At 37.2% G+C, this 18,158-nt stretch overlaps 1 protein-coding gene across 5 annotated transcripts in view; it reads left to right on the top strand.

The window, feature by feature from the left end:
- The window catches only part of DopEcR (G-protein coupled receptor DopEcR), a 54,218-nt gene extending 38,070 nt beyond the window's left edge, over nt 1-16,148 (top strand). The window contains exons 1-4 of one of the 5 annotated variants that reach the window (XM_074097636.1): nt 2,714-3,271; nt 4,741-4,927; nt 10,129-10,373; nt 13,289-16,148. In XM_074097636.1, coding sequence (XP_073953737.1) covers nt 3,269-3,271; nt 4,741-4,927; nt 10,129-10,373; nt 13,289-13,885 — 1,032 coding nt within the window. In that variant the 5' untranslated portion in view covers nt 2,714-3,268 and the 3' untranslated portion in view covers nt 13,886-16,148. The other 4 variants (XM_074097644.1, XM_074097632.1, XM_074097663.1 and 1 more) reach the window with 4 other exon arrangements.
- Nucleotides 16,149-18,158: the final 2,010 nt, after the last annotated feature.

Here is an 18,158-nt window from a genome sequence, read left to right as displayed (position 1 = left end):
TCGGTTCTATATTTGATACAATTTTTTTTAAATATAAAATCGACTTTCCTTACCTTGGAGATTTTTGCTGAATTGAGGTTTCCCTGGGCGTTGTCGGTCGTCAATTTCGTTTAACGTTACATAGGACCAACATTTGTGCAGCTTTTTAATATAGGTATATATGGCTCCCTCTTCATTAATTTGGGTGGCGTGGCATCTGAAGATAATAATTTACTCAAGCTTCGCCACTGACTTAGATTCTACCGATAGTACATTGTACTATAGCCTGACAGCTATGTGACACGGAGCATTTAAAGGCTCGACTATTAATTGACGGTGATTGAATTGGCCCGGACTGCGGCGACACAGGTCGTCGGCCGGGTGGAAATAGGTCAGACTAACGTAGCAGCACCTATATGTACGTTCACCACATTAATATTTCCAGATAGTTCTGAAGGCTTTGAACGCTTAACCCTATAAGAACCATCGCTAGAAAACCTGATTACAAATTTAAAAAAAAAAACCGCATTCATATCGGTCCAACCGTTTAAGACCTACGATGCCACAGACAGACACACAGACACAAACACACATAGCGGTCAAACTTATAACACCCCTCTTTTTGCGTCGGGGGTTAAAAATAGAAACTTGCATTGAGAATTAAACCAGGCTGAAGAATTAAAATGCTTCAAACATTCGGGCTTCATATCTACGAGTGTATTATATGTTATGGACCAAGTGATGAAGGTCATTTTTCATAACGCCCCCGGGCAATATGAAGAATTACCAATATCAGATGGCAATATCAGATAATAACTGTTCAAATAATTATTTTGCCTATTGGGCAGAGTAATAAAAATATTGGGTGAGTTATAATAATAGGTACGCGGACGCTACGTTTCGCTCCCGCCTTAGCCTTCTAAACCTAATCTATCCAAGCCTCTTCTGCTCTGACTTGCTTCGCTCGCTCGCCGAAACGTAATGTACGTTATACTAAAAAAAATAGTTCATATAAATGTTTTGGTCATTGTTGAACGAAAACACCTTAACTTTCCGAATGAATGACTCAGAAATCAGTTACCCAAAAATCAGTTATAATCAAATTTCCCAACGATCATGCAGCAATATTCCAAATGACCGGGCAATGCGATAAATAATGAAGTTTAGGTAATAATTATAATAATAATAATAATAATTTTTATTTCAGATTAAAAATCCATAGCTTTGTTAGTAGATACAGTCACTCTTATAGACTAAGGGTTAGTAGTACAGTACAAGTCCTATATAAACGACGTAAGTCTGTCAACGACCGGTGCATGACCCGGCCACACACTATCACTTGGCCCGGTATAGCTTGTCATTATTTATAATTCCCGGGCATTATAAATAATGCCTATATTAATCACTTGGTCCATAACATATAGGTACTTATCATGGGAGTCGTAGGTGTGCATGGTTCTATAAGAACACAGCAAACTTGACTTCTAAACAAACCTCAACTCTTTCTTATAATGCAAGTCCCGTGGAGAATTGTTGTTTAGTTTAATTTTTAGTTACTTGCTTTAGTTAAACATAGCATGAGTGTCACAAAATATTTAGGATTGTGTATCTACGTTTCACAGAACTTTTGACAGAACAGAAAGGAAGGCCCCTGGGTCGAAGTAATCAGACTAAATAACAACTTTGACAGAGGCCTTTCTATCGTTACAAACTATGGTTCTAGCGGTGTTTAATCAATTATTAGGTACTATAGATTTAGTGAATAATATTTTGCCATCGTGTTTTGTCGGAAAAGTTCGTATTATCTTGGTTTCTCAATTGGGATGCACCAAAATAAATAACCTATAGTTTTTCTTTTATTTTGGAAAGAATAGGATATTTTAAGATACCATTTTCATTGATTTTGAATTTGGATAAGTATTTAATTTTTTATATTTTTTAACGAAATACGCTGGATGACGTCACAGTGAAACAGCCACATTCCATTGCCTGGAAAAATTCAGGTTGTACATAACATAATCTGTGGCATTACAATTTGACAATAATTCAAGCACGGCTTAGGGTCCTAAATGAACCATGACAAATAGTTTTATTTATTTCTCTTCTTCTAGCTTCGATTATTCCTATGTTTATTTAATGGTGTGATAGTAAATAGACATTTTTTTATTAAAATCTGATATTTAAAATCTTTTGTATTTAGGTACTTGTAACGTAGTAATTTAATAATTTAATTTGTAAAAATACATTGGAAAAACTCGTATACATTTCTGACTTTACGATAAATGACAACTGTTTAAGGCCAGGTGCGCATCATGTGATTAAAGTTCTATCTTTGTCACTCTTTCCTATTATTAAGCAGGACAGGAACATTTCAAACTATCAATTTTCTTAAGAGTGTAGACCTACTTTATAACTGCCTTTGTGACGAGACACTGCAGGGTCAAATGAGGGTCATTACTTAAATTTTGTTTATTTAATTCAGTTCATCACATTTTTGGAATCTGATTTCTGAAAAGGCTTCACAAAGCCTATTTCTTCAAATGGTTTTCGATTTATTATATGGTGTCAAAAATTGGGACATCCCAGTAAACTTTAGTAAGCTATTAGAGAGAGCAAGATAAATGGGCTCCACAGAAAACCAGCGTTACTGCACATAATGTGCGGCTACACATGCCGAGTGGAGACCCTTTTTGGTATCCTGTGTGTCACCAAGTAACATAGTTTTAGTGCTAGTTAGTCTTTGTCTTAGGTGGTACTCATGGAGCCAAAATAAGGGGCTGTTTCACCATTCATTGAATAGTGTTAACTAACGGTAACACATTTATGCCGTCTCTATTTGTTTTGTTCGAATAGACGGAGACGGCATCACAATTAACCGTCAGCTAACACTAATCAATGGATGGAGAAACAGCCCCTAAATCTTTCTTTCAATTGTGTGCGAGGATGGGTTGCGAGGAATGTGTTTTTCATTAACCAAGACAAGCGCTTCATTTACCTCGCCTAGCTTCGCTTAGATGTTTCCACCAGAGATATGCTGTGCGAGGCGCGGTAAATGGAGCGTTTCTGTTGTTTAATGAACACATTCCTTGCAACAAATCCTTGCACATTATTGGTGGAAACGCAATTTTATACTTTATACATTTAAAATCCTTGAAAGTGCCTACTTACCTTACCCAAGTGAAGAAATTAAGGCATAACTTTTTATTTTATTTGCGTAGATGCCGATGAAAAGGAACTGTAAAGATGGGGGATGCTCCATGAACTACTCTAATAAGTATATGGATTGTTAATGGTAAGCAAATATTTATTATTATCCTTAATGAACTACTTGTACCATATCGTTCGTTTTAGCTCTAGGTTCTAAATGCATGAGTGGAAGGGATCATGATTTAATCTTAATCGTAAACACTTACAGTGAAACGTGATCATTAATCTGCTTGATTCAGGTTCTCTATATAAATAAATACATTGTCTTGGTGCTCACCATAGCGTCGTATATCTATGTGTAGTCATTCTGTCAGACAACGGCTCTGTCAGGCCCGATGCTATCCGGCGATGAACCTAGCAGAGATTGGAAAGCTTATGTACCTACAAAGTTTCTGACCGGGTAAAGACCTCTACTTAGGGCATTGACCTGGATATCAAACTGGTGCAGTGCTAAACGCTGTGTTAAATTTAGCGGATGTCGTAGGTACCGCTTTAGGTATCTAATGGGAAGCTGATGAGAGAGTACCTGTAGATGTTTCTGGTTTGAGCAGTGTTAAATGAAACCAAGGTCTTTATTTGAAATCTATTCAAGTACTTTTTACGCCTTAATGTGTGCATTATTGCAATAAATACGGTGAAAAATAATACTTCTACATATTCCGTGTCAATGGCTCCGCCTGAAATGTAACAAAACGCAAAACTAGTTTAAAAAAAAACCGGCCAAGAGCGTGTCGTACACGCCCAGGATAGGGTTCCGTAGCCATTAAGAAAAAATCAAATTATAGTTTTCTAAGGATTTCGTGTTGTGTACTGAATCTGCCAAGTTTAGGTATATTTTATACCTTAGGCTGCTATTTACTCTTAAACTACTAATAATTCGCAAGCAATCTTAGCCGCTATAATTTTCCTTGTAAATTTGATATATTTACTACCATTCTGATTTTTTTCAAATTTTTGCTCGATATCAATGAAAATTTGCAATTTAAAGTTGAATATTTCGCAAACAGATCACTGAATAGAAAAATTGTCTTAGCGACCCCCAATAGTTTTAAAAGACCTATCCAACGATACCCCACAATATAGGGTTAGTCGAGAAAGAAAATCACCCCTACTTTACGTCTATGGGAGGTAAAAAAAAATTTTTTTAACTTCGAATTTTGCCTTTGAGTCTCTTACTAACGTGAAACCGTCTCCAAATCAAAATCACGATGATTTCTATGGCAGATGCATGAAATGAAATATTAACATGACAATTGCATCAAAAGGTTCCACCTTGGAACGAAAAACAGTTTATATGACTGTATGTATAGTCGCCAGCACCAATATCGGACATAACAAGGCGTGCATAAACATCTGATACGACTCTATTTCGTGGGCCCGTAGAACGTGTCAGATTTTTGCACGCTCCGCTGTGGCAGATATGAATACAGCTGACTGTACCTACGAGTACATACCTAATGATTTTTAAGAAAATTTTGCGTGTAGTTCTCATTTTGCGTGTTCCACATTATAAGCTGGAGCCAAAGTATCAACTCGGGTTAGAATAATTTAAAGTTGGTTGTAGGCATGCCTGCGAGGATGATGAGCGCACGAGCGGGCGCAGGCGCGGCGGAGGTGAGCGTGGCGGACGGCCCGCTCGCCACGCTCGAGTCCCTTACGCAGGCCGCCGTCATCGCCGTCATGGGCGTCGCTATCGTCGTCTCCAATCTCCTGATCATCGCAGCCTTCCTTAACTTTAAAGGTGAGTCTAACGTCTGGTAGCATGGTGTTGCTCTGAAGATGAGCTCTGGTTGAGCTCAAAACGCGTTAGTGTAGTGTGGTCATGGTGATAGATGCGTTTGTGTGTATTCTTACAGTGTAAGGTGGAGGAACTGCACGAACACACAATTCTTGCATTAACGTAGCTATCATAAGGTCGCTGGTTAGCAAAGTACCTAATTGTTTCAGTTCATTGATATGGACATACGCAAAGTAACGCCTTCAATAAATTATTTTTCACTTCTCATGCTCATGCTCTTAAAGTAGGGTCTCCTTCGTAATCCATAATATCGTTTGTCCTAAACTCAAATGCCATAACACCTTTGCCATAAACACTTTTGACATATCACACTTTTGCCATAATGATCTTATGTCCTAATAATCATAAGTCATTATATCACATATCCTAATACTCTGAATTCCTAGTATATATTGTACTAATATATTAAGACAAGAAGACTTCGAGTAATAATATTAAAATCCATAATATTAAATGCCAAACAGAGCACTTATTGGCAAACAGCGACTTGCGAGCCAGAAAAGTAGATTAGGTTAGAACTGAGACCCCAACAGCGACGAACCGGTACCAGAAAAGTAAGTTAGGTTAGGTTAGAACTGCGACTCCTACAGAAACGAACTGCAGCCAGAAAAGTAGGTTAGGTTAGAACTGCGACCCCTACAGAAACGAACCGCAGCCTGAAAAGTAGGTTAGGTTAGGTTAGAACTGCGACCCCAACAGAAACGAACCGCAGCTCAAAAAGTAGGTTAGGTAAGAATTGCGACCCCTACAAAAACGAACAGCAGTCAGAAAAGTATTTTATTTAGAATTCTTCATAAAAAGTGGCCCATTTTTTCATCATGAACATCGTGAGGAAACCTGCACACACCTGCAAAAAATTCAACGGTGTGCGTGAAGTTCCCCAAACCAGTTTAATACAAAAGTGTATGTCAACCAATATTAGGACATGTGACTATTAGGACATATGATAATTAGTACTTACGAAATTAGTGCAAATAAGCATTAGAATATCCAATATTATGACAAAAAATATTATGGCATATTTACATTATGGCGAACGTTATTATGGTTAAATAACATTATGACATAAGTTGTTATGGATTTTGAAATTAGGACAAAATATATTATAGACCCCTTAAAATGTTACTTTAATAGTCTCTGCATATCGAGAATAACGCTCCTTTTAATTCTCTATTAAAGTATTTTTTTTAATTTACGTTGGTATTATATGGTGAATGAAAAGCTGCATCTCAAGGTGGCTCTTAAATCAAAGGAAGACGTAGAAGCCGCAGTAACAGATTTCACTACTGTGGTACAGACTAGCTGTTGGACTTGCACGCCAGAGACAACATACTTACAAGCTAGACACAATCCAGTACCTGATGAAATCAGAGAAAAAAATTATTGAAAAAAGGCGACTTCGTAGAGTATGGCACACCAGCCGCCACCCTTCAGATAAAAGAGCTCTAAACTCCGCTATTAAAGAACTGAAAGACATGATACACCAAGCTGCAAATGATACGGCAGAGGCCCAAATTAAAGCATTGACAGCCACCAAAGCTACCGATTACTCTTTGTGGAAGGTGTGCAAGAGTGTCAAAAAGCCCATAGCTTCTAAACCACCTTTAAGGGCATCAGAGTATACATGGGCTAGAACTCCAGAAGAAAAGGCCAACCTCTTCGCCAGGCATTTGTCAAAGATATTTACACCGAACGAACCCGACCCTGGCAGTGACGAGACAGACATTGACGAAGCCTTGAACCAAGACTTACAAATAGACTTTCCAATTCAACCGACATCTCCTAATGAAGTGAAAAGAATTATCAACCACTTAGAGAACAAGAAAGCTCCAGGGTTTGACCTCATAGACAAGAAAGTGCTCATAGAACTCCCTAGAAAGGCCACCGTATACTTAACATGTCTCTTTAATGGCATAATGAGAACGGGACATTTCCCTGCGCTTTGGAAAGTATCACAAATAATTATGGTACTTAAGCCAGGCAAGCCAGCACACGATGTATCTTCATACAGACCAATAAGCCTACTGCCGGTGATATCGAAGATCTTTGAGAAAATCCTCCTAAAGAGGCTCATGAAACCACTATTCTCGCATTCAATAATACCTGATCACCAATTTGGGTTTAGGAAGGACCACGCCACAATTGAACAAATACACAGGGTTTGCAAAATCGCAAGAACATCTCTAGAAAAAAAAGAATATTGTTCAGCTGCTTTCCTAGATATAAAGCAGGCCTTTGACAGGGTATGGCATAAAGGACTTCTCTATAAAATAAAATCCTATCTACCACATAACTTTTATATGATAATGGAGTCATATCTCTCAGGGAGATTGTTTCAAGTTAAAGAAGGAGATAGCACATCAGCATGTTGTGATATACTAGCCGGAGTGCCTCAGGGTTCTGTGCTTGGCCCTGTGCTGTACTCGATATTCACGTCAGATCTGCCTCACAACTCCAGAGCTACAGTGGCTACTTTTGCCGATGATACAGCGATACTAGCATCTAGTCATGACCCTGAAGAAGCGTCTCGATTTCTACAAGAGAATCTGAATCAAGTGCAGGAATGGCTTAATAAATGGAGGATAAAGGCTAATGTGTCAAAGTCCGTCCACATTACATTCACACTGAAAAGAGGTGATTGCCCTTCTGTCAAACTTGGTGACCAACTATTACCCCATAACAACTCAGTTAAGTACTTGGGAATCCATTTGGATCGTAGGCTAACCTGGAGAGAACATATCCGAGCAAAAAGGGATCAACTCAACCTAAGATTCCGTGGGTTGTACTGGTTGCTTGGGAGAAACAGCGTCCTGTCTCTGGACAACAAGCTTCTCATATACAAATTGTCCTGAAACCAATATGGGCATATGGCATCCAGCTGTGGGGCTCTGCATGTGACTCAACATCGCTTTAATACAAAGAGCTGAAGACTCTATACTAAAGCAAATTGCCAACACACCCTGGTTCATCAGAAATTCAGAGGTCCATCAACATCTAAGGATTAACACAGTGAAACAAGAAATTCAGTCATATTCAACAAAATACAAGAAGCGACTTGAATGCCACCCTAACCAGCTGGCAGGGTTACTCACTGAGCCTGACCAGATAAGACGTCTTAAGAGGCGCAGAATCCTAGAACTGGATCAACTAATATGAAGATTCAGCCACAGATAGAGCGGTCTCTCGCTGGGGAGCCAACTCTACACGCCATTGATCACGCAACTCATCTGCTCATAGTCCCCCGACTGATCGCATGATAATAATAAAAAAAAAAAAAAAAAAAAAAAAAAAAAAAAAAAAAAAAAAAAAAAAAGTTGGTAACCCCTAAACAGCCATCACGGTGTACGTGAATGGAGGATTTTAAGGGCGTGAAAATAACCTCAAAATGCCAACTGTGCAAAAATATAAAAAAAACACGATTTAGTTTCGTGAAACACAATTAATGATTACGAATACGAATCTAATCAGTTATATTAAGGATTAATTTATTTTATTATGCATAGTCCAAATAGTTTTCAATTTTTAAACTGTTGGCTTTGGCACATGGCGGCCACGCCGTACAAAATACGCGTTCTTGAATCTACATAGGCACGACGACGTCTGTTCCCGCGTCAATGTGTGCGTAAGATAAACAGGGCTGACTATCGCAAAACCCTAATAAGTGCTACCAATGACATTAAAAGGTACTTATATGTAGGTATGGCTTAGATAGTGCAAATCAATGTAATCGTTAATCTTACCTATTAATTTAAACCTAATTTAAATGTGTCTGTCTGTGCATTTAACCATTATTATTTTTAATTACAATAGATATACGACTACAAACTTAAACGAATTTGGGTAGGTAGTTATTTCATGTACCTATTATTCGCGATAATTTCAAAAAACATTATTTATTTAGAAAAAGGAAGTAGGTAGGGTACCGTTACCATTTCGCAAAACTATTGCTCCCGATCTTAGTGCCGTGCGGCCGACATACATCGCGTTGGGCACCCGACTGCTTTCCTGCAATCTGCGCTTGAGGGGTGGGGTAACTCGAACCGGTGCGGGTGTTTAACGCGAGACTAAACAACCATAATGCCACTCGAACTATAGCCACCCTCGCTCTCGCCCTCGCGCTCGCTCGGGTGGCAAAACATCTCGTGTCATTATGGCTTGTTTTAGTCCCTTGTTGAACAATCTATTATAAGGGTGAGTTAAATTAGATGGTAGAGTTCATAGTACCCTTTACATAAATGCTTGAGTTTATCGACACCGATTTAAAACACCCTTGTTTACCACAACAGAAATCTCTTTTATAAAACCTCTATTATTCATTTATAAAACTAATACTTATGGCTCCTGATTATAAAATTGTTACGTTTGAATTTCTCTATTCATTCGGGATAGGGCTCGCATTCGAACTCCACATTTGTTAGGTTTTGGAATTCCTATGTGCTACGAAAGTAAAATTTTACAGAGTTGCAGTTAGTTAGTCTCTCGGTGCTAGGATGGACCTCTATTCGTAAAGAATAGGATTACTTAATACTATATTTATAAGGCTTCTCGTAAACGTTTCATCCTCGTACAGTCAGCGGTGGATTATCAACGTGTCATTTAGGTGCGCCGGGCGGGCCGTGGCCGACGCTCAATATCATGTGCGTCCTTATTAACTAAAGTAGGTGATTAAAGTTCTAGTTGCAAAGTATATTCGATGTAGCTGAACGCATTGAAAAATTTATTGCATTTTTAATTTAAACTGGTCAATACAAAATGAAATTCAACTTTTTATATTAATATGTATTCTGTTGTAAAATGGGTGTTTTTTATAAAAAAGTGTACCAACCTTTTCTTTCAAAATGTATTTAATTTTTCTTACAAATTTTATGAGTCACTTTTGTAACGCATATCGATACATACCGATTGTATGAAAAACACTTCACAAAACTGACGGTTTTGTTTGAGACATTTTTTTAAGCAATCGGAATCGATTGTACTTTTGATTCTGAGTAGGAAAAACCATGTTTTTTCTAAAATAAAAAAAGAAATGGTATTTTTTTTTGCAAAAATGTCCAAAATATCACTTTTATAAATATGTAGTTTTTTTACGATGTGTACGACGATTTATTTGTTATCCGAAAGTACAATATTAACATCTATTCCAGGGCTTTCGAACGAGGTGATAAACTACTACCTCCTATCATTGGCTGTGGCGGATTTACTATGTGGGTTGTTCGTGGTGCCTTTGTCCGTATACCCAGCGATAACGGGCCGTTGGATGTTCGGAGACTTGATGTGCCGTCTGGCCGGCTACGTGGAGGTGACCCTCTGGTCCGTCTCCGTCTACACCTTCATGTGGATCTCCGTGGACCGATACCTAGCCGTCCGGAAGCCTCTCCGATATGAGACGGTTAGTGCGACGGTAGTTATCTTTTTCAATACTCTTTTGTGAACCTGCTAGTAGTGAAGTATTCACCATTAGATACTCCTGCAGGATGACTCAGGTGGATTCACCCAAGAGAAACTGGAGTTAGACCTTAATATGCATCGTAGACCCCTATCCCTATGTAGGTATGTTAGTTTAAGTCTTGTAGTTGTTGAGCGGGTTTTGGTAGATTTTATCTATTTAATTGTGACCAAATAGTCTAAAGCGAGTATCAATCATCATTGCCAATTAACTACGTAAGTATTAAATATTACGCACTCCCAGATCAACAGCACATCAACTCAAAGTAATCCAGCATTTTAATTTAGACTTCATCAGTTCTAAATTCAAATAGTTTACGTATAAGTATTATTTTGAGTTGATACGCTGTTCATCAAGGAATGCGATTAATAAAGGACGTACTTTTTAAGGTTTTATATTGAAAGGGTACCAACGCGACGTCCGGTGTCCTGTTTGTAATAGGGCTCAAACTTTCGAACCAAGGTGGGCGTATTCAGTAGCCAGCAAGGTAGGCAGCCCTAGTACTGGTGGAGCACTACTGCGGCGCAAAGTACCAACTGCCTACCCCGAAATCCACCGAATGCACGCCAATTGCAAAAATCTTGAATCTTGAATTGAGCGCCTTTTGTTAGCTTAGCCCGTAGTTACAGTTCTGAATAAAATTCTTGAACTTTTAGGTCAGAATGCCTATTTAATTTAAAATTTTGTACTTATGTATGCGATTCATATATTTGTATGTACGTATTATCCCTTATTGTAGATAAAACATATGAAATTAACAGATACCTAAGTAACAAGAGAAATAGATAAATGTATTAAGGTATATTTAATACATTTAAACGACTCGTACAGTTATTTATTTATTTATATTAGGAATGTCGGAAACGGCACCGACGATTTTCATGAAACTTGCTATAGGTATGGGAGTTTTCTCTAAAAATAAAACGTGTTTTCCTTTTTGAGCTCAAGCGATGCTCGATCGACCAGGTTCTTTATCATCTCGGCCTATATCTGTCCCAGAGCAGGACATAGGCCTTAGTTGTCAAGCAAAGCCCAGTGCGAATTCGGAACTTCACACCCATACACACAATTAAATTTCTTCACAGGTGCGCAGGTTTCATCACGTACTTTTCCTTCACTGTAAAGCTCATAGTAAAGAAGGTAGTTTAATTATAATGTATTATATTTATTTTCTAACTAAACATATTTCCATGCATTTAGGTTAGAATAAAAAGCTGCGTCTTTGTTGTACAGTCAGCAGCACCAATATCTAACACAATAAAACGTGCATAAATATCTGATAGATACGACTGGTAGGACGTGTCAGATATTTTGCACGCTTCGCTGTGGCAGATATAAATGCAGGTGACTGTAGGTGCACAAATTTCAACTAAAAGCACAATCAATACCCTATTTTAGACTATTAAAACCCGTTTGGCTTTGAGTTACAAAATTCGACTTAACATAAATATGTAGGTGTGTTTAAGTGGCTAAGCGATGTTTTTAAGGTCTCTCTGCAGTTTTCATTTGGATCACATTGGGTTATTCTCTGTAATAAAAATAACACACAAATTGTGTTATTCTGTACAACAATATTATGTGTATTATTAACACGGTATAAGTATAATAAAGAAATGTGTGTATATTTTTATTGTTCAAAAGATCTAATATCTTGTAACACAGAAAATTTAATAATTTTAATTACACTATCTGTCCACAGCTGGTATACTTTATACCGATCAAATTCATAGATATTTATGGTCGTGGATAGTTAGATAATAGATCTTTATTCCTTTTAAGCAAGTGGTTATAAACCATGCCTTGAAAATATTTTCTTCCCTTACAGTCGAATATTTATGGAACTTTACTTAAAAGTAAATGATTGCAAAATTTTTATAGCTGATAAAATAGAGTACCTATGCATGGGTAGGCTTTGTTTAAGGTTCTGGCTCGGCCGTCTTCCATATTAGGCTTACAGAGCCGGCAGACTTTTCTTACCCATTAAACAGTCAACTGTTGATTGCAAGTAATGGGTGACGCCATTTCGCTATTTTTTGTAATTGCCCTCCACTTGCTTTATGGGTTCTAAAGGAGTGTAGAGCGCTGCACTAGGTGTGCTGTTAGTTGTGTGTGTCTATGTTTCAAGCTAGTAAATTAACGATGCCTTTATTATCTATTTAATACTGACTTACGTGCTTTTATACACGTCTTTGTTTTTGTTTTTGATATACTAAAGTAATAACTTCCAATCATAATCAGAGCATGCACTCTTGTAAATAAAATTTAAAGGGTAATGCTGCAGAGATGACAGGTAAGGGTAAAAGAAGTAGGTAAGTAACTAGGTAAAAGTTGTAAATTAAAAATTAAATGATTAACAAGGATTTCGACTCAAGTGTAAATTAAATGTTTCTTGGTGTGTATTACAAGTGTACTCGGATTGCTTTGCTTTAGATTGTCTCCGAGTACATGAGGCACGTCACCGGTGTCATAAGAACAGCAAGACAATAGAAGTGAAACTCTAAACCCAGCACCGCGAATTGTTACTAACCTCCAGACAGTGTAATTCAGAACATTCTAATCTCACGATTATAAATAGGTAATAAGTTCAAATGAAAAGGACGAATACTGGTTATACTGGGAATTATATTGTATTTAACAAATAGGTATATTCAAAAATAACAAAGTACTTACTTGTCGTTTTGATTTTCAAATGGGAGACTATGTTACATGAAACCGTAATTTCCTCTTAATTGACAGAGCTGGCAATAGAGTTCATATGATGATTTCACGCATAATGTTTAATCACTTCTATATATCTTTGTTTTTATGATGGTGACGATGTTTTCACAATACTAAGCCCAATCGCTTACAACGTTCAGGTACAAACTCGCACTCGCAGTCAGTGCTGGATGGTGTTCACCTGGATATCGGCAGCCATGCTGTGCTGTCCGCCGCTGTTGGGCTACAAAAAGGAAGCCAATTTCGACAAAGAAACTTTCATTTGCATGCTGGACTGGGGCACAACGTACGCGTATACTGCCACACTCGGCATACTAGTACTAGGACCGAGCGTTATATCAATTGTTTATAATTATTTCTATATATTTTCTATGAAACGAAAACTAAATAGTGGTGCGCCAATTCACGACAAAGAATATGCGACGGCTTTAGCAGAAAATCTCGCCAACCCCAGCCATTGGATGAGCTTCATACTCGTCTCGGCATTCTGGCTCAGCTGGATGCCTTACGCCGGAGTGCGGCTCTACGAATACATCATTGATCAAGAGCTTAAGATTCCGATGCTGCACTTCGGCGTAGTGTGGCTTGGAATATTAAACTCGTTTTGGAAAATAGTTGTACTTATATCTTTGAGCCCACAGTTTAGGTTAGCTCTTAGGATACTTTGCCTAACAGCCTGCTGCCGCACCAAAGGGAGGCTACAAGCAGAGCTGATCGGTTTAGATAATGATGATTGAATATTATTTGCAACTGAGTTCAGGTTGAACGAAACAAATGTTATTTTTTGTAAGAGACAAAGACAAGTTTAGTGGAGGCGCAAAAATAAATTTTTTGGTTGTGTAGGATTGAATCAATAATTTATATAGGAAAATAGAGACACGCTTGTAAATTAAACAGTGCCTGATTAATATTCTAAAATCGATTACCCAAGAGATTGCCGTGGCCACTATTGCAGTCCTATGGAAAGGCAATTCCTGTAGTTTACTCAAGGATTTCGCTCAATCTCCACATAGATAGTAGATTAGTCAAGATAAATAGACTCATCATTGTTTTCAATCATCTCTTTGTCTCTAGTATTAAGAGTTTTCATTTCTGTCATATTTTGTCCGTTCGTAAAAATAATTTTGATTAAGTATGTATTACGAGTGTTTGAAGAACACACGCAGCACTTGGATACCTACTCTTGGCAGTAGTACCTATAACTTAAGAAATAGTGTTAAATTTAACTTACGTTCAGTTGAATCAATTCATAATAAATTATAGTACTTACTACTACAAACATCGTGACAGTAGAGACCTCGTTAGGCAATTCAATGCGAATGCGACGAATGCGGCGTTTAATGGAACGCTGTCATATTAAGTAAATAGTAATGAAGATTTCTGCTAGCAATGTGTTGTGGTTGTAACAAAATAGCAATGACAAGTTGAGTCTTTGTTGGTATAGTCGAGCTCAAAATATGTTTACGTATAACATTTGACAGTTACAAAAATATCTTTATACCTAAATAAATTTCCATCCGGACAGTGTGAGAAATACTTGTTTACAAAGTACGCGACAGTTTAGCCCATTAATTAATACCTATGTAGGTACTCGGACCTACTATTTTTCTTTTATACAATAATGGTCATATTCACATAATAATTGTCAGATCTCCCTGCCCTGCCACAAACATCATTTATTTTCGAATAAAGTTGTTAGTTGGAGCAATCCATTGTTGATGATACTTTCCCATATTTTGAACTATGTCATGTCATGATATTATCTACTTTAATTGCAAAGTAATTTACACAGATCTGAAGTATTCCTTGTAATTTTGGAAACCCGATAACTATGCCACCATTCGTTAGATATTTCAACACATCTCCTTCATCTCCTACATCACCTCTCCTTGACTTTCATAAACAAGTAAACGAGTTGCTTGGTTGTTTGCTATCTTTTGATCACCTTCGCCGCTTCTTCAGGAGTAATCTCTTATAAGTAATTAGTATAAGTTTCATACAGAAGTAATGAATAATTAATTGGCACGCAATTTCTCATTTATATTTGTAGATATATCAGCGCTGGAGGTTAGTAAGTATCCTTGTTTTTTATATACTTGGTGGTTTGGACATCCTTGGCCTCGTCCAGCCTTCTGTAAAAGTCACAATCAGAGGGCGTTCTGGCCCGGGCTACTTCACATAAGTATGGGCTTTGTAGACTGATTTAAATGTAAAGATATTTTTGTAACTCTCATATGTAAACATATTTTTGACATCGCCTGTACGGTTAACTTTAATTCGTGAGCCACCATGGAACCATTTCACAGTAAAAGTCATAGTGACATCGCACTCATTAACAGACAAGCCTTTTTCCTTTGAAAAGGTTACAAGGTGGCTCATAAATAAAGTTCTTGACCGTACAAAACTATTTTACAATTACTGCGACTTTGAAAAGCTGTGTAGAAATCGGTATGGTCAGCCAGAATCTCTAGCGACGCCAAAAATTCTCATAGTATTAGGCACTTTAACGTAAACGCGTATACATGACTAGACTAGGGCCACCTGAACCCGGGGGTGCAATAGGCATAAGGTCCTACCGAGACGGGTATTACCGTAACTTGATAAACAACGTTTCTCAAATAATCACTTAACAAACAACGATTCACAAACTATTTAAAAAAACTTGTCATTCTTAAAAATGTTAATTTCTAAAATAATTACTCGACGAATATACGTTTATTAACTTTGACTTTACATAGACATATTGAAAGACAAATTACTTGCAAAAAAATTGTTCATTTCACGAATAAAATGTTTCTAAAATCAGTTATTTAGCAAAAAGTCAATTGATAAAATATTGTTTCGTAAAAATACCTAACAAATTAATTATGTAACCTTAAATCGTACGTCAACAGCTTGTTTTGTTTAAAATTTACAACTATAATAAATGAAATACAGGGTCTTATGCACCCAGTGGCGCACTGAAAAAGGGAAGTTTTGTGCATATTTTAGGGATGAGAAATAATAGTTTTAATTAAGTTTTAATGTAAGAGAAAACTTGAGAGAAGAGGAAAACTACATTCATTAATATTTTTCATTGAAGCATTGCAACAGAAGTTTCTTTTACATTCCACTCATTCAGTTCTAAGTTTTTTTACTTTTCTGTCAGCATGGCGACTTGTTAAAAAGGTTCTGAACTTTTCATAGCAACCGACACAATTTATCTTCTTAACAACTTTTTCTAAATTATGTTTTTCTGGTTATTTTTTTACGGCACCTTTTCATCGGTCTTGATGCCATGTCGACGCGTACCTACGCTCCTCTCGATTGCGATCCATCCAACACTTAGCCGTGCGAAGCTAGCACGGGGTGTGGTACAGGATGCGCGGGTTATTAGGCGCATTCGACCTGGTTTCGCACTGTGATGAAATTTTATTTCTTCTGTGCGGTACCAGGTCTAAAAAATCTGGTATTTAGGTAGGCACACCACTGGACTCTTCATCTCTTTCCTACAGCAAACCAAATTGAAGTTATGCCTTTCTCACGGCAAAGAGGTCTATCTATACTTTTCTTAGTCGCACTGTAAGCGAGACGTAGACAAGGTATTTTAGACCTGAGGCCGTATTGCCTAACGTTTCTGACGCTCGCGATCGCAATCAAATGACAGTTTTTGTATGGGAAATCTGTCATTTGATTGCGATCGCGAGTGCCAGAAACAGTGCATTGCAGTGGCTTGTCGTGGATAGATACAGATGGCACTAGCATCCTCGATTTATGTTGAGTATACTTGTTTATATCTATCGTTGACTGTTTTACATTAGTCAGTAACCTCATGAGTTAAATGCATTTGTAGGTACTTACAGTTCCGATATCCTTTTTTATATCTCGTCGATTACGCAATCAAATGAATTAATGTACTCAACTCAATATGATTATTTAGAAATGTATCCTCCGAAATATATTTTTTACGCAAAATATGTGTGAATAGTAAGCAATATGGAAGAGTTAAGAAATTAATCCATATCATTCTTTTAACTATTGAATTAAATTTGTAGATTACAATTTATTACTCACTCATTTACATGTGAAAATGGTATATTGGTTTTGGAGTACTCTTAACTTAACGCACATCAATGACGAGGATTTAAATCTCGAGAGTAAGATTGAAGTCTGATATTGTTCAATTAAATCAATGATCCTGACGTTATCGGCTCACGAAAAATGATTCGTCTATTATTTTTAAATGCTCTGCTCTAAAAAGCGCCATATTAGGTATCAACTTTCTCAACTCATACATAGACATTATCATATGCAACGATGGTGAAGAAAGGACAACTTTGGTAGGTACCGAGACCCCGGTTAATTAAAATCCGATGTGCAGTTCAGAATCAGGTTAATGCTATTATTGTTTTCTATCTTTATATATTAGAGTCGCATGTATGGCAATGGTATATCTAACGAACCTTTTAAGTATCACACTGTGTCTTTGAATAAGATTAATAAAATACGCGTATGAATTTCAGTACAATAAGTGTATCTTAGGGTGTATTCTTACTAGATCATTACTTTACGCTATAACCTAGCTAAAACGCTCTTTCTCATTTGCGTAGTCTTAGTCCTTTATTTCATAAACAAGGCTGTGGTTAGATATTTTATTTATATTTAATAGGTATAGGATTCTGCCCCTCAAATATTTTTAGTAAGATGTATTTTTGTGTTATACATAAGTCCAAAAAACAAAAAAGCAATAAGTAGTGTAATGTGGATAACCCCACGATGTCACTCTTATAAGTAACGTTAACTACGTGATTCTGACATCTGTCTGTTTTTGGCTGTATTCACTTACGAGTAGGCCGGTCGCCTCGCATTGAAGGCGTTCTGTGAACATTCACTCGGTTTAATTTTCTTTTACCACAGAAACGTTTCCTTTCATACCGCTTTAGGTCAAATGTAAGTATAGTATGCAATATTGGTTACATATCTCTAGTGCTAATTTTGTTTAGAACTAGTTTAGTAAAAGACATACTTTGA

Source organism: Choristoneura fumiferana, chromosome Z (assembly GCF_025370935.1).
Source record: "Choristoneura fumiferana chromosome Z, NRCan_CFum_1, whole genome shotgun sequence".
In the NCBI taxonomy this organism is placed as follows: Eukaryota; Metazoa; Arthropoda; class Insecta; order Lepidoptera; family Tortricidae; genus Choristoneura; species Choristoneura fumiferana.
This window is presented reverse-complemented; position numbering and strand designations above follow the sequence as displayed.